The following is a 19,075-nucleotide window of genomic DNA, read 5'->3' as shown; positions in this document are numbered from 1 at the left end:
CATTATCTCTCCTACACCACAAGGTGCTATGCATTCGGGTAGGTAGAATTCTCCTGGCATCTACCACACTTAGATTATTCCATCAGACTGCGAGATGTTTAAATGTGATTAATCACTCCAGAGAATATTGCTCTATAGTCCAGTGGCAGCATGCTTTAAACCATTATAGCTGTTTAACCATGGAAACCCAGATTAGATTTTCTGGTTTAGATCCTCTACAGGTTGGTAAAATTGAGTTGTTATATTTTTGGGGGGAAAGGAACACCAGATCTTTCATAATAGCTCAATTTTTAGTGATTTTAGTTATTTGATCATACTTGCTTTTTCTTATATGTATGGGTAATACCTAACAAGTGATTATTGTAACCTTTCACTCATCATCAAACCCTCCAGTGAAAACTGTGCCTCCCCTATCAAAAAAATACCCTATGCTGAGCATATTCCTTTTTGTAAAATACACTTTCCACACTAACCTGACCTCCCAACAAAAACCAGCATTAACAGCTCTAATTTAAACCATTGCTTCACCAGACGTCCTACTGGGCCACCATTATAGGTTATAACTGAGAAGGGAAGTTGTGGTTAAGGTTTATTGTGGTGGGTGGATTCTTGTCAGCCATTATAGGTAATGACCAGGGACAAATTACGATTAATTTCATTGAGGAACATTAGACATTAAAGTGCAGTGGGATTCAGGACAGAGCAGTTAGGATATTTTGTGCTTTGGGGCTATATATACATAAAATGCCTAAAATAATGCATTTAAAAGCAAATTAATTAACCTAAAATCATATTTTTGTATGTTTTAGATTTATTAGCTGTGCCTAAGCATCCATATGCTGCAATGGAAAACTGGGGTTTAAGTGTCTTTGTGGAACAACGAATACTCCTTGATGCAAGCATCTCTTCAATTTCATACTTGCTTGATGTCACAATGGTCATTGTACATGAAATTTGCCATCAGGTAGGTGACATTCAATTCTTCTGCACAGAGTATATGTAACCTTCCTTCATATGTATATAGTCCTTGTCCTTATGCACTCCCTGGACTAAAACAACATGCCCTTTATTCAAAGATAACATCTATAGCAACAACTATTCTTTTATTGTGATCTTTACAGCTGAGGACACCTGTGCTTTTAGTACTATCATTGATTGATTTCTACTTAGTGCACCTTTGCCATTTTCTGCATTTATTGTGCTATATTCACATAAGATATTTCTATTTACTTATGGTTTTTAGCATTATCGTTCTTTTGGCATGCTAATTATACTGTTTAACCATCAATTTACATATTTGAAGTATTAGGGGGCCTATCACTTTTTAGTTTACTCTTGTAATTGTTACTTATTGGTTGGATTTGGGGATTTTTACACTTTATGGGCCCCATATATTTACTGGTGTGCAGAAAAGCTTCTCAACTTGAGAAGCTGTCTGCTTCCCTTTGCTGCCCATATGCATCATTACACACTCCAAATCATACTTTTGCATCAGCAAGGCCACTCTCATTTGAAATCAGCAAACAAACTGGATACAAGATGTGGTATTCAAGCTGTTATAAAGAAGAAAGAAATTTGAAGAATCAGAAGAGATCAATTACAAAAAGGACTGGAAGGCCAAGAAAACTTTAGAAATCTGATGAGAAGTTCCTCAGCATCTGGCAGCTTCACCTGGATGCCAAGTTGACCCTTCTACAGCCCGAAGAAGCTTGATCAGGAATGGTCTTTGTGGAAGGTTAGCAGCCAAGAAACCACTTTTTCAGAAGGGGAACAGGGTGAAAAGGCTAAGATATGCTAAAGCTCACATAGATTAGTATAAAGATCAGTGGAAAATAGTATTATGGAGTAATAACTTCAAGTTTGAAATTTTTTGGTCCAATCAAAGACAATATGTGGGAAGAAGAGTTGGAGAAAGATGTAAGAATAAGTGCTTGCAGTCTTCAGTAAAACATGGTGGAGGGTCTGTCCTGGTTTGAGGCTGTATTTCTGACAGGAGTGTTGGTAATATTGTCCGAATTGATGGGATCATGAATGCTAAAAAGTACAGACAGGTTTTTATTCATCATGCCATTCCTTCTGGAAAGTGCATAATTGGAATTGATTTTATTTTTCAGCATTATAATGATTCCAAGTACACTGCTAATGCAGTGAAATCATATTTGGAGAGAAACATAGCTGATAAAACACTGACAGCCATGGACTGGCCTCCACAGAGTCCAGACCTGAATATTATAGACGCAGTATCAGATCACTTGGACAGAGAAAGAAATAAAAGACAACCTAAATATAAAGAAGAACTCTGGGAAATGCTGAAAGAATACTGGTATAATATACCAGAGATAACTTTGAAAAGCTTCAGGACAGTCTACCCAAAAGAGTTCAAGATGTGCTTAGTGCCAAGGGAGGTCACACTAAACACTGACTTTTGCCTTAAGAAGCCACTTTATTCTGAAATATTCGGGGTTTTTTTATAATATACCAGAAGATTACCTCGGGAAACTTCAGGACAGTCTACCCAAAAGATTTCAAGGTGTGCTTAGTGCCAAGGGGGTCACACTAAATACTGACTTTTGCCTGAACAACCCATTTTGTTCTGAAAATTTAGTTTTTTTATATTTTGTGTACATATTTCCTGTATTTTCTATTTGTATCTTAAAAAAGAGACAGAAAAATAAATATGGAAGGTTATTAAAATGATTTTATATATATATATATATATATATATATATATATATATATATATATATAAACAGAAGGAGGCACTCACTGGTCTTTTAAAAAGTGAATTTAATCTCTAAAGAATGAGGTTTCGTTGAAATTGAGGTGAGAGTGCTCTCTCTTGAAAATTGTGTATGTATATATATAATATAATATATATATAGTAGATGAGGTTAAAAAAAGACCAAAGTACATCAAGTTTAACCTATACAAATCTAATATACTTACAAAAAGCTCCAGTTGAGCTTAAATTAATTCCATTAAAAGGTGACCCATTTTCTAGCCAGAAATGTATCTAAACCATTTTAAATATGTCTTAGGTATTGGCATTCACTATCTCCTTTTGTAATGAGTTCTACAATTTATTGCTCTTACAGTGGAAAAATATTTCCTTTACAGGAAATTAAATCTCCTTTCCTCCAGCCTTAAATTGTGACCTCTTGTCACAAACAATTTTCTTGGAATTAATAAAGATTCTGCCATCTCTGTATATTGGTCTTGGATATTTTTATATAAAGTAATCATCTCACCTCTCAAGCGCCTTTTTCCAGAGAAAACAGACCCAGTTTGGCTAACCTCTCCTCATAGCTTAGCTTCTCCAATCCCTTCATTAGCTTTGTGGCCCTTTTCTAGGTCTAAAATTTCTTTTTTTGAGATCGGTCCCCAGAACTGCACTCCATACTCAAGGTGAGGCCTTACCCAGGATTTATAAAGTGACAGAATTATGCTTTCCTCTCTTGCATCAATGCATCTTTTAATACATGCTATTCTCTTGTTAGCCTTAGAAAACACTGCCCTGTATTGTGCACCCATCTTTAACTTGTTATCTATTACTACTAAATCCCTTTATACCTCTGTTTGGCTAAGTCTAGTCCCATTTAAAAAATACATTGGCTTCTTATTTTTACTTCCAAAATGTAGAACCTTTCATTTTCCTGTATTAAAACTAATTTCCCATTTCCCTGTCCATACCTTTGTAACTCAAGCTCATTCTGCTCTGACCTAATGACCTTACACAACTTTGTATCATCTGCAAAAATAGAGATGTTGCTATTTAATCCTTGCTCCAAGTCATAAATATAAATATTAAAAAGAGCAGGGCCCAGTACTGATCCCTGGGGGAATCCACTGATTACCTATGATAAATCTGAGTATGATCCATTTACAACTACTCATTGCTCCCTGTTTATTACCCAGTAATTTATTCATGAAATAACATTTTCAGCTATTCCCAGTCTCTTAATTTTGAACATTAATTGAACATTAATTTCTCATGTGGCACTGTATGAAACAATAAATCCACAAAGGCCGTAGATGAGATGATACAAACTCTCTGCTCACTAGATCAGCAGCCCAGGCAGAATCCCTACAACTTTTCCCTTAGGGTATATATCCCCTACACCCTCCCCCCTGACCAGCCTACTCCCTCTTTCTATGATTTTCTTATTCCCTATGCACCCTCCCATCCTCTTTTTCCTCTTTTCTACTTCTCCTTTTCTTTCCTTTTGTGGCCTGCATAACAACTGAGACTGTATGTAAAACTGTATATACCTTTACCTGTAACAATATCTCAATCTTAACTCACAAAAGGCTGTAGAACCAAGCTGCAATGTTATGTTATTGATGTATTTGTTCTTAAATTCTTTAACCCCTTGAGTGCTAATGACGGCTCTGAGCCATCACAAATTGTCTCAGTCAGGTGCTAATGATGGCTCAGAGCCGTCACTAGCACTCTCCCACTTTGAGGGAGATCTGGGGGCTCCAACCGTCTCCTACCATGGCGATCTGGCCTGCATAGTGACAGGGATCGCTGGGGCTTCATGTTATGTGCAGTGACGTCATGCGCAATGACGTAATGACTTCACCGCGCAACTTTATTTAACATGAGCAATGTTAAATATAGGAGCAGGGGGCATGCTGCTTAGAAGCCTGTATCTCAGGCATCTAACCAGCTACAGACCCCCAAGACCCACCGTTGGAAAGGTAATCGCCTAACATTTCCAACAGTGTAAGTCTTGGGATCTGAAAAAAAATAAAAATAAAAATAAATATTTAAAAAATATAAAATAAAAAACTCCCTTAAAAAACCTTAGCACCCAGGTGGGAAAGTGCTTAGCACTGAAAGGGTTAAAAAAAGGATACATTAAAAAACAACTCCTAAATAAAGGACTTAGTTATATTCCAACCCCAAATATAAATACTATTGACAATCTAGTGGATACCAACAGACTACATTGCCATTTGAAACTAAGAGACCTGTTCAGACAATTTACAAGTAAAGACTACATCAACCGATTCAAAAAGAAAACTGGGTGCAAGCCATCAAATACACATTCTACTATCAAAACCTTTACTACAATATGTTTATGTGAAATAATGGAAAAAACCTTTCAACAATGCGGAAACCAAGAAGTAACCTTGATAGACAAGAATGGGCAGCATTATATTTGTTCAGTAAAGAAAATTCCATCATTACAGGTGGTGCTATAGTTATACTTGATAGTAGCTCTTCCCTGTAATATTTCCTACCAAACATTATCACACAACCCTACTAAAATATATAAAAAAAAGGTTAGATGAGAAACTAAAAATGTCATTAGAGATTAATTATATAGATCTAACTACAATTCACTTCCTGTTGATACACATTCAAAATATCCAATAATATACACATCGTATTAGCTGTAGGATCTCTTTACAAAAATGAAGCCCAGTATCTTGACTCCTCCCTAATTAAGCTATTGGATAACATAAATTCTTCACCTGATGCTTGTTAGTCACTTTGGATGTGAATAGCCTCTACACCAACTTTCCAAATGATGTGGGTGTGGAGGCTGTATGACAATTCTTTTTCAATGATCCAGAATATAAAGGGCCCCCCATTGAGTTTCAGATGCATCTATTGATTATCTGCCCCACACATAATTACTTCCGTTTTGAGGAAACATTTTATGTACAATGTATTGGCACAGTGATGGGGTATTCAATGTCTCTGTCTTACGCCAATTTATGTCATAGTTCAAAGAATGTCATATCTTTGATGCCACCAATCCCCATATTCTCATATACCGCAGATATATTGATGACGTGTTTGTGATATGGGAGGGAACAGAAACAGAATTACAAAATTGGGTCAATCAACTGAAATAGAACCCTATGTAAAGTTCAAAATGGAATATGATAAAAATAAAATCCACTACTTTGATTTAAAAATGCATAAGAAGAACAATCAAGATCAATGTTCATTATACATTACTCTCTATTCAAAAAGCACAGACAGGAACTCATTATTCCAACATTACAGTTTTCACTGTCCAGCTTTAAAGATAGGAATTATGAAACCTCAATTATTTAAAGTGATCAGGAGGAACAACAATTAAAACAACTAGATATGATATGTGAAAAATTCCTGGTGAGAGGATATGACATAAAGGAAGTAAATGGAACATTTAGAGAAATAATTTATTTAGATCTAAGGACTGCAGTCTATAAAACTAGAGACCAGGAAAAGGAAAATGGCACACTAAAATTTTTAACCACATACACACCTTGCAGTAATCAAATGAAAAAATAATAATAATGAGAAATTGGTCATTAATAACAAGCTACCCAATTTTGTCATTTAAGGATATGGTACCAGTGTAAATGGTATGTACAAAAAGGAGGCAATCTAAGCTCTATCCTAGTAAAAACAGACTTGAGAATAGATAAACATAGCTGGCTTCCACAGGCAAGGCATAGATGCTTTAACTATGGCAGTTGTGTGACATGTAATACCTTACTTACTGGCACAACATTTAGACATCCACATAAAACTGCAAGCAACCATATTATACACAGATTGACCTGTACATCAGATTATTTAGTGTATTTTATCACTTATCCATGTGAAATATATTCCATTGGTACGACTAATACAGCCTTTAGAGAAAGACTAGCAAACCACAAGAGCGCAATACGCACAGCAATAAAAGATGAACATGCAGATTAAAAGTTGCAAAGCATTTTCTGGCAAAAAGGCCTTCCATATCCATGATGAGAACAATGTTGATAGATAGGATTCCCCCACTGAGAAGAGAAGGAGATAGGAATCTGGAACTATTGAGACAAGAAGTGATGTGGATCTACAGACTAGTATAATATATCCAAAGGGACTCAATGTACAAGTGGACTTCTCATTATTCTATTGATGTTCCCATTTTTACTCTCCCACATACGGGCACTGGGTTGCCATTTCTGGAGAGCAATGTGAAAAACATAGTTATGATCAAAAAGTGCTAACATAATAGTGAGTGCATGGCAACAATGATATAAATATATATATATATATATATATATATATATATATATATATATATATATGGCAAGAAACTTGCACTCACTGGACTTTTTTCAAAACACCAAAATTTAATGTGACGTTTCGGAGATAGAGTATCCCCTTCCTCAGACAAAAGTGAAATGGCAATACAAGCAGTTTAAAAAGACAAACAAAGCTGCTTGTATTGCCATTTCACTTTTGTCTGAGGAAGGGGATACATTAAATTTTGGTGTTTTGAAAAAAGTCCAGTGAGTGCAAGTTTCTTGCCACATATACCTATTACCTACTAGCACCCTGGCTGCTGAAGTTTGAAGTGAGAGTGCTCATCTTGGTTCTCTCTCTCTCTCTCTCTCTCTCTCTCTCTCTCTCTCTCTCTATATATATAATATAATATATATATATATTCTTTGGATTATTTAAAATATTTTAGTACATCTATAATAATTGTTTAAATTATTAACATTTTCAATATTTTATATTGAATAAATACATAACACACCTTAAGATAATTAATGTCGGGTTAGCGCACATGAAGAATTATTGCACTCCTATTGTGTTTATGTGTGCAGTAGCACTTTTCTGCTCTATAGGACTTTAACTATGTGGTTAATGTCTTTGCAGGTGTTTAACACGCATTTATATAAAATAATAGTGTAAAAAAGTTATCTAAACTATTTTCTTTTTGTACTTTTATATCCCTTTACAATAATTAAAATATTGCTATCCCTATAATAATATAAACTGTTAACATCAGCATGTGATTAAATTACCATGAACCAAAACCCATGAACATTAATCAATACACTTCTTACTTTTTCCAATCACAGTGTTTATATTTATGAGAAGGTACAGTGGTAGGCTACAAAAATGATTGATTGCAACTTTAGAATAAGCTGGCCAAGTCTCATGTACATTCAAATTTTGTTTTGCCTGAAATCAGTTTGACATCAATGCCCCTCAAAGCAAAGATTTATGGAGCATTATTACAGGTTCTCTCCAACCTTTATCCATAATTGATGGCCATCACTTCTGTGTACTGTATGCACAGGATGTTCCACCTTTGACAGTAAATTCTGCATCTTTTCTAAATCAATATTATGACATATTTTCTTGTCCTTTATCTGAAAATGAACTAATTAAGTTATTTTTTACTGTGCTTTGCAATATCTAGTTAAACACTTTTTTTAGGAAAGGTTGTTAGAGGGACAGAAAAATATTTGTTTTATATTTTTTTTTCCCTTTGGTAACAACCATAATCAAACCCTTCAAAATTGAAAAGAATAAACCCTACTGTGCTATCAGTGTGTCTTGCATCTTTGATTCTAGATAGAATACGTTGAATAGAACGGTGCTGAGCTGAACCTGTAATGCAGATGCATAAGGGTCAGATAACAGGAAGGGAGCTGAGAGATTAGCTCTAGAGCAGTCAGGAAGAGCTCAGCAGACAGAAAGCAGCTCAGGTGCCAGGGCTCAGATATAATAAAGAAGTTTATTTAAAAAGAACCTTGTGAATCATTTCAGTACATCATACAGCTGAACAACACAAGAACCATTGAAGCTTATTATCATATTCTTTAATGCAGGGAAGGGAAAATGTGGTGTACATTTAAATATAATATATATATATACAGACATGTAGAGATAGGTGCACTCCCACTAACAAGCTTCATATGCCAGGGTGCTAAGAGTAGTAGATAGAGCTAAAGGACGAAGCACTCTCTGGTCAGACCAACTGATGAAGGGGGAACACCCCAAAACGTCACTGTAGATAAAATTGTGTTGTACACTTGATAAGACCAGAGAGTGCTTCGTTCTTCAGCCCTCTCTCTCACTCTCTCATCTCTCTCTCTATAAATATATATATATTAAATATATATATATATATATATATATATACACACTGGAAAGATAAGATAGATAGATAGATAATATCTAGATACAGATACATATGCACCAAATTGCTTCCACTCTCTGGACTTATATCAGTCAAAACTGTAATAATTTACATTTTATGCATTTGCCTTGCTCCCAAACGAGGAATCACCGTAAGGTGGAATCACCACCACAAAAGTTCCATCAAGACTCATATCTTGATAATATGATCATGAAGTGTGTGTCTATATATGTATCTATCTATCTATCTATCTATCTATCTATCTACTGAAAAAAGATACATTTAGTCCTCTTATTTTAAAAAAACAACAACAAAAAAACATATTTTTGTACGGTATAATGCTTGTAAAGTGCTCACAGCCTTCAACTTTGGAAAGAAAATGTTTTTGCTAGACTATAAAATTACTAGTTGTGAATAGTTTACTAGTAGATATAAGACAATCAATTTTAATATGTTCCAGTTTGTATTGTGTATATTATGAAACAGTATGGATGTAAAAAGAAAATGCTCAGAAATAAAATGTCTGAAAATCAATATAACATTTAAAATGATTTATTTAGCCATTTAAACAATGTTAATACAGAGTTCTAACCATAATACTTTTGTTTCAAACATGTTTTGTTTTGGCTCTGGTTGCTAGCTTTAAATTTTGTTTACTAATTTAGGACTAGATTACAAGTAGAGCGCTAAATTATTGCGTGCCCGCAAATGGTCAAATTTGCCCATTTGCAGGCGTGGAACATTAAACAGCCATTACAAGTGTTGGTTATTGTTGCCATGAGCAATTAGAGCTCTGAAAATTAACCAGAGATCCGATCTCTGCATATACATATATATTTATATTTGCTGCCCATTGCTTTGCGACTTATCCCCTTCGCAGCATGAGCTTCTGATACTGTCTCTGACAGCATCAGAACAAGGCTCCCATTGCTTTCACATGGCTTTAACTTGTAATAATAGCACACATTAGTGTGCTCTGGTATTACAAAGTGGAGCGCTAATATTGCTTTCATGAAAGCGATATTTAGCGCTCCACTTGTAATCTGGCCCTTAATATACATGTGATTAGTTCACCATCTGCATACTTGTGAAAGTGAGAAACATATTTTAAGTTTAAATTTATAACAAATATTTCTCAGTGGAGAAGCCATGTTGGTAATCCAGAATGAAAAATGTGCAGTGTTACCAGACAAATGGATGAAAATAGGAAAACATTCTATAACAAAACACCAGGAAAAGCAGAACAGAGTACAATAGCCCATCATTAATAATAATAATAATTGTATTTAGAAAAAACCCCATAAACATTTCAAAGAAACTGCAGGATTCAATTCAAGTTGACTACCCTCCCTTTGTGTATCTGCCAATATCACGTGTTAGTGGTGCACCCTTGTGACTGCCTGGAACCTTTCCTTGCAAGTGGCAGACATCTTTTTGTACCCTTCTATGGTGCTGTAAAGAAGCAAGGAAAGCATCTGTTCTTGGCTGGGCTGTTTCAATCTGTGCTCCAGCTGTTTGTTCCTGGGTTCAGCTTTTCTGCTTAGCTTTAATCCTTTGTGTCAGCTGCTCTGTCCAATTGCCATCCTTGTGAATGTCAGCTATTCTGCCAAGTTGAAATTTAGCAAGTGTCATCTAATTCTTCCAAGTTGCATACCTGTGTACACTGTATATTACTGTTTGTGAAGAGACTTCTGTGTTTAAACATTTTTGTAATAAAATTAGTCAATATATGCTTCTGACCTCAAACATTTGTTCCTGCATACAATATTTTACCTTCTTCTACTATGTTTCTACGTTTCAGACTTTCTAGCCTAATAACCTGTTTATGCTCCTGAGGTTTTTTTATGCATTCACAAACCTTTAGTACTTGACAAGTTTTATAGTGTCTGTGTCTCTTGGTGTCCAGTGTCAGACCATTACCTAATCAGCCTTCCTGAACCTGCAGTCCTGTCCATCTAATAAAGTGGAGATTGTGTCCTGGGTGGCTTATAAGATTTTAGATTTACAGCTGAGCTCTGCTCAATACTTTTGGTTTATATCTGAAATCAGCATCCTTATGACCTATTTGGGTAACAGAAATCAGAGCAGTTCACTATACCTCCCAATATTTCAAAATTCAAAAGAGGGACTTCCCCCCCCCCCCCTCCAAGGCAACATTTTAAAATGTGGTGGGCAGGAGCAGGGGCGGGGCTTAAAAATCATAAGACCAAAGTAATAAATAAAATTCTAAATAAAGTCATATCTTTTAATACTCTTAGGCAGCAAATCAAACACAAGCTCAAACCACTGGTATAGCTATCTGAGCTCTAATCTTAATTGGAAATTTTATAATAGATTCTTAAAACTGCTCTCTGCATTCCTCATAAATATTCTAGATTCTGGCATTTAAAGTTAGCAAAAATGCACAGTAACACACTACATAGCATACAATTACATATGCATATACACACACACTACATAGCATACACTTATACATACAGATACACACACACACACAGACACTACATAGCATACACTTATACAGGCATATACACACACACACTTATACATACAGATACACACACACTACATAGCATACACTTATACATACAGATACATACACGCAAACTACATAACATACACTTATACATACAGATACACACACACACTACATAGCATGCACTTATACATGCAGATACACACACACACTACATAGCATACACTTACACATACAGATAAACACACACACACTACATAGCATACCCTTATACATGCAGATACACACACACACTACATAGCTAACACTTACACATGCAGATACACACACATTACATAGTATACACTTATACATGCAGATACACACACACTACATAGTATACACTTATACATGCAGATACACACATACTACATAGTATACACTTATACATGCAGATACACACACACTACATAGTATACACTTATACATGCAGATACACACAAACACTACATAGTATACACTTATACATGCAGGTACACACACACACACACTACATAGTATAAACGTATACATGCAGATACACACACACTATATAGTATACACTTATACATGCAGATACACACACTACATAGTATACACTTATACATGCAGATACACACACACTACATAGTATACACTTATACATGCAGACACACACACTACATAGCTTACACTTATACATACAGATACACACACACACACACTACACAGCTTACACTTATACATGCAGATACACACACACACACACACACTTATAGATACAGATAGACACACATACTACATCATATATGGGTATCTGTAACTCACTGTATGGGATCCTGGGGTTGGCAAGCACATTAGCTGGCAGTCTGAGGCTGACACTGTTCATTACCCTGGTGTTAGCACTGCTCATTGTATAAAACATCATCACTACTAGGGGTTAGAGGTCACCATTACCTGAGGTCAGAGGGTATACAGCCTTCCTACTCCTGCTTAACCCACACACCATTACTTTTCCACAGTATGTGCCTAATAAAAAAAAAAAAAATTATGCATGGGGCAATGAGGGACAGATGGCTAGCAACCCGGGACAGTGGGACAGACCCCTAAAATCGGGAATGTCCTGCGAAAATCGGGACAGTATATACATATATATTATGTAAGGGCCTTGTCCTTACCCAAAAAACTGCTGCAGTAATAACTGTATTAAGGAAGAGAAATGCAACCTGGGAGGGGGGAGGAGATTTTAGTGCTAGAGAGGAGAAATTGGTGTTAAGAGAAGTGTGGAGTTTGCACAGACTTGGAGATGGGAGAACAATTTTGCTGTTTCCAAGCTGAAAGAAGTTATTCAGACTGAGTGCATGGATTCTAGAGACAGTTCACACATTGGGGCCTATCTATCAAGCTCCAAATGGAGCTTGATGCCCCGTGTTTCTGGCGAGCCTGCAGGCTCGCCAGAACAGCAGTTATGAAGCAGCGGTTACAAAGACCGCTGCTCCATAACGTGTCCGCCTGCTCTAAGCAAGCGGACAGACATCGCCGCAATTCAACCCGATTGAGTATGATCGGGTTGATTGACACCCCCCTGCTGGCGGCCCATTGGCTGCGAGTCTGCAGGGGGCGGCATTGTAGTGATAAAGTTATTGGGTGAAACTCAGTAACGTGTTACATACAATGAACATATATTGTACTTAAAGAGATAGAACATGGTAGAAAAATTAATAAAAAACTGAAAAATTTATTTAAATATTTGGAACAAAAAATTAATTCTTTGGTAAATACAATTTAAAAAATATACATTTATTATATAACAATTAATAAGTAGTATAGTGCAACAAATAAGAACAGATTAGCAACCAACAGCCAGCTGAGGACCAGATAACAATATTCAGAAAAATGACTAAGTGCAGAATACAGAATTGTTCAATCTGAAAAAGATTCCAGTACTGAAAAAAAAAAAATATAAAGATAACATATAAAAATATATATATGTAAAAATAATTACAGTTATTTCCAAGTGAAAGTAGACTCAAAGCGTTCAGGTGAAATTAGACACAAGAAAGTTCAGGTAGAAATCCGGTTCTTTAAGGTAAATCCACATGGAGACCGGGCGTCTGCTCCGAGCGATTCTCGATAAAGGAAAATCTGTATGGGAAAGAAAAAACTACTACACAAACAGTCTAAAAAAATTACTCCTAGAAGTAATGCGCTCACCGTTAACAAAAGGAATCACTCAGGCTGGTATGTCAGATAGATGCAAAGGGTCAACGCGTTTCAGCCTACTACGAGGTCTTTATCAAGACTCAACTCCACCTTTTCACAGGTTATATACAGTTTAAAGTATTCTAAACATAAACAATTATATATACATTAACCTTTCTAAATATTGGCTGTATAGGCTATATTTATCTTTAAAGATACTCCATACAATTTCTATCTCCCACTCAACTACACATAAAAACTTTTTTCTTCTTCAGAATTACTCTAATTTTTACCTCTCTTTAGGCTATGCTATTCTTTATTTAATTTTTACTTGTCTTGCTAGTGATATTAACAGCAAGTGTGACATCGTCATTGGGATTTGTTAAAAACTTTGGCCTGGAAGCTGAATATATACTTACTATTAATCATATTACTGATCCTTTTACTATGGCTATATAATTATGACCAGATGTTAAGATAATAGGTCTAGAGGAAAAAAGGAATCTTGTGCAAGGGTCAACCTGGTGTTTGTAGGACTTTGTTGTGTATTAATTCAAATGTTTTTGAATAAAGACCCAAAATCAAGGTGGTGATATAATAAATTCCTGTTTAGCAAGAAAGGGATTACATCAACACTTTAAAAGCAATTGAAGTTATATGAAAAAGTGGCTATTAATCGGTATGTTAGGATAGATAATAGAATATGAAGTCCTCAATAGTAGAGGTTTAAGGAGGATTAAACAAATAATACCTAGTGGAGCTAGTATAGGCTCATCCTTTAATCCATTGAGGAGATATTAAAATTTGAAGAAAAAAAAAAACGGTTCTCTGCTGCTTCTTAAGTTATTAGGAAGGGTTAGAAACAAGGGGTCAGTATATGGAAAAATGTCTGACAAATATCAATATGCCTCCCAAAAAACAATGGGAAAAACAGATGAGACTATCACTAGATAGGTTTACAGAAAAACCAACAGATTTTATAGTGAACACAGTAGATAGAGAGAGTTCATCCCTAATTGCTCAAATAGCAGAAATTCTAATTCCAAAAATAGATAGGATTAAAAAAGAAGTTCAAAGAGACATACTGACATTGAGGTCTATTTATCATAGGTCTTGCGGACCTGATCTGACAGTGCGGATCAGGTACGCAAGAACTTGCTGAATGTGGAGAGCAATATGCTCTCCGTATTCAGCATTGCACCATCAGCCCACAAGAACTGCTGGTGCAACGCCGCCCCCTGCAGACTCGCGGCCAATCAGCCACCAGCAGGGAGGTGTCCATCAACCCGATCGTACTCAATCGGGTTGAATTCCGGCGCTTCCTGTCCGCCTCAGCAGAGCAGGCAGGCAGGGTTATGGAGCAGCGGTCTTTAGACCACTGCTATATAACTACTGTTTCTGGCGAGCCTGCAAGCTCGCCAGAAACACAGGGCCTCAAGCTCCATTCGGAGCTTGATAGATAGGCCCCATTAACTCAAGGGATTAAGAACTTTTAATCCAGATTGAGTGAAAATGAACAAAGAATATCGGATATTGAAGATGCATATACAAGTTTAAATGATAGAATTTCGGATTTAGAGAAGCAGAATAAATTACTAATGATGAGATTAGAAAATCGTTCTAGGCAAATTTATTTTAGAATTTAGGTATATCAGAAATAGTAAAGACTCATGAGTTAAAGGAATTTATAGAGATACAACTTCCAATATTATTAGGAATCTCAAAAGAACAAGGACCGTTTATAGTGGAAAAAGTACAAAGAATTAACTTAATGAGGAAAAATAATTACTCCAGAGACTCTCAAAGGTCAGTAATAGTGGAGTTTGGTAATGTTCACACTAAAATGCTATTTTTAATGCATATAAACAAAAACAACACAGTCACATATTTGGATAGAAGAATCTCTATTTATTAAGGCCTAGATTTGGAGTTTGGCGTTAGCCGTGAAAACCAGCGTTAGAGGCTCCTAACGCTGGTTTTAGGCTACCTCCGGTATTTGGAGTCACTCAAAATAGGGTCTAACGCTCACTTTTCGGCCGCAACTTTTCCATACCGCAGATCCCTTACATCAATTGCGTATCCTATCTTTTCAATGGGATTTTTCTAACTCCGGTATTTAGAGTCGTGTCTGAAGTGAGCGTTAGAACTCTAACGACAAAACTCCAGCCGCAGGAAAAAAGTCAGTAGTTAAGAGCTTTCTGGGCTAACGCCGGTTTATAAAGCTCTTAACTACTGTACTCTAAAGTACACTAACACCCATAAACTACCTCTGTACCCCTAAACTGAGGTCCCCCCACATCGCCGACACTCTATTAAATTTTTTTAACCCCTAATCTGCCGACCGCCACCTACGTTATACTTATGTACCCCTAATCTGCTGCCCCTAACACGGCCGACCCTATATTATATTTATTAACCCCTAATCTGCCCCCCACAACGTCGCCGCCAGCTACCTACACTTATTAACCCCTAATCTGCCGACCGCAAAACGCCACCACCTACGTTATCCTTATGTACCCCTAATCTGCTGCCCCTAACACCGCCGACCCTATATTATATTTATTAACCCCTAATCTGACCCCTCAATGTCGCCTCCACCTGCCTACACTTATTAACCCCTAATTTGCCGACCGGACTGCACCGCTATTATAATAAAGTTATTAACCCCTAATCCGCCTCACTAACCCTATAATAAATAGTATTAACCCCTAATCTGCCCTCCCTAACATCGCCGACACCTAACTTCAATTATTAACCCCTAATCTGCTGACTGGAGCTCACCGCTATTCTAATAAATGTATTAACCCCTAAAGCTAAGTCTAACACTAACACCCCCCTAAATTAAATATAATTTACATCTAACGAAATTAATTATCTCTTATTAAATAAATTATTCCTATTTAAAGCTAAATACTTACCTGTAAAATAAATCCTAATATAGCTACAATATAAATTATAATTATATTATAGCTATTTTAGGATTAATATTTATTTTACAGGCAACTTTGTAATTATTTTAACCATGTACAATAGCTATTAAATAGTTAAGAACTATTTAATAGTTACCTAGTTAAAATAATTACAAAATTACCTGTAAAATAAATCCTAACCTAAGTGACAATTAAACCTAACACTATACTATCATTAAATTAATTAAATAAAATACTACAATTACCTACAATTAAACCTAACACTACACTATCAATAAATAAATTAAATACAATTCCTACAAATAACTACAATGAAATAAACTAACTAAAGTACAAAAAATAAAAAAGAACTAAGTTACAAAAAAAAAAAAAATATTTATAAACATAAGAAAAATATTACAACAATTTTAAACTAATTACACCTACTCTAAGCCCCCTAATAAAATAACAAAGACCCCCAAAATAAAAAATGCCCTACCCTATTTTAAATTACTAAAGTTCAAAGCTCTTTTACCTTACCAGCCCTGAACAGGGCCCTTTGCGGGGCATGCCCCAAGAAGTTCAGCTCTTTTGCCTGTAAAAAAACCATACAATACCCCCCCCCCAACATTACAACCCACCACCCACATACCCTTAATCTAACCCAAACCCCCCTTAAATAAACCTAACACTAAGCCCCTGAAGATCATCCTACCTTGTCTTCACCTCACCAGGTATCACCGATCCGTCCTGGCTCCAAAATCTTCATCCAACCCAAGCGGGGGCTGGCGATCCATCATCCGGTGGCTGAAGAGGTCCAGAAGAGGCTCCAAAGTCTTCATCCTATCCGGAAGAAGAGGCGATCCGGACGGCAACCATCTTGATCCAAGCGGCATCTTCTATCTTCATCCGATGACGACCGGCTCCATCCTGAAGACCTCCACCGCGGACCCATCTTCTTCCGGCGACGTCCAACTGAAGAATGACGGTTCCTTTAAGGGACGTCATCCAAGATGGCGTCCCTCGAATTCCGATTGGCTCATAGGATTCTATCAGCCAATCGGATTAAGGTAGGAATATTCTGATTGGCTGATGGAATCAGCCAATCAGAATCAAGTTCAATCCGATTGGCTGATCCAATCAGCCAATCAGATTGAGCTCGCATTCTATTGGATGATCGGAACAGCCAATAGAATGCAAGCTCAATCTGATTGGCTGATTGGATCAGCCAATCGGATTGAACTTGATTCTGATTGGCTGATTCCATCAGCCAATCAGAATATTCCTACCTTAATTCCGATTGGCTGATAGAATCCTATCAGCCAATCGGAATTCGAGGGACGCCATCTTGGATGATGTCATTTAAAGGAACCGTCATTCGTCGTTCAGTCGTCGGCCCGGATGGATGTTCCGCGTCGGAGGTCTTCAGGATCCTGCCGCTCCGCTCCCTGGATGGATGCATAGAAGATCCCGCTTGGATGAAGACTTCAGCGGATCATGGACCTCTTCAGCCCCCCGCTTGGGCTTGGATCAGGACATCGGAGGAGCTCTTCTGGATCGATCAGTGAACCTGGTATAGTGAAGATAAGGTAGGAAGATCTTCAGGGGCTTAGTGTTCGGTTTATTTAAGGGGGTTTGGGTTAGATTAGGGGTATGTGGGTGGTGGGTTGTAAGGTTGGGGGGGGGGCATTGTATGTTTTTTTTTACAGGCAAAAGAGCTGAACTTCTGTTCAGGGCTGGTAAGGTAAAAGAGCTTTGAACTTTAGTAATTTAGAATAGGGTAGGCATTGTTTTTATTTTGGGGGGCTTTGTTATTTTATTAGGGGGCTTAGAGTAGGTGTAATTAGTTTAAAATTGTTGTAATATTTTTCTTATGTTTGTAAATATTTTTTTTATTTTTTGTAACTTAGTTCTTTTTTATTTTTGTACTTTAGATAGTTTATTTCATTGTAGTTATTTGTAGGTATTGTATTTAATTTATTTATTGATAGTGTAATGTTAGGTTTAATTGTAGATAATTATAGGTATTTTATTTAATTAATTTATTGCTAGTGTAGTGTTAGGTTTAATTGTAACTTAGGTTAGGATTTATTTTACAGGTAATTTTGTAATTATTTTAACTATTTTAGCTATTAAATAGTTCTTAACTATTTAATAGCTATTGTACCTGGTTAAAATAAATACAAAGTTACCTGTAAAATAAATATTAATCCTAAAATAGCTATAATATAATTATAATTTATATTGTAGCTATATTAGGATTTATTTTACAGGTAAGTATTTAGCTTTAAATAGGAATAATTTATTTAATAAGAGTTAATTAATTTCGTTAGATTAAAATTATATTTAATTTAGGGGGGTGTTAGTGTTAGGCTTAGACTTAGCTTTAGGGGTTAATACATTTATTAGAATAGCGGTGAGCTCCAGTCGGCAGATTAGGGGTTAATAATTGAAGTTAGGTGTCGGCGATGTTAGGGAGGACAGATTAGGGGTTAATACTATTTATTATAGGGTTAGTGAGGCGGATTAGGGGTTAATAACTTTATTATAGTAGCGCTCAG

The 19,075-nt window shown here is 36.2% G+C and overlaps 1 protein-coding gene across 1 annotated transcript in view; it reads left to right on the top strand.

Annotated features, from left to right (window-relative positions):
- The window catches only part of TRHDE (thyrotropin releasing hormone degrading enzyme), a 1,764,002-nt gene that overhangs the window by 849,040 nt on the left and 895,887 nt on the right, over positions 1-19,075 (top strand). Inside the window, exon 4 of the mRNA XM_053716777.1 lies at positions 810-964. Coding sequence (XP_053572752.1) covers positions 810-964 — 155 coding nt within the window. The remainder of the gene's footprint in view (positions 1-809; positions 965-19,075) is intronic.

This window comes from Bombina bombina, chromosome 6, assembly GCF_027579735.1.
Source record: "Bombina bombina isolate aBomBom1 chromosome 6, aBomBom1.pri, whole genome shotgun sequence".
Classification (NCBI taxonomy): domain Eukaryota; kingdom Metazoa; phylum Chordata; class Amphibia; order Anura; family Bombinatoridae; genus Bombina; species Bombina bombina.
The sequence above is the reverse complement of the archived record's forward strand: the minus strand, read 5'-3'. Positions and strand labels throughout refer to the sequence as shown.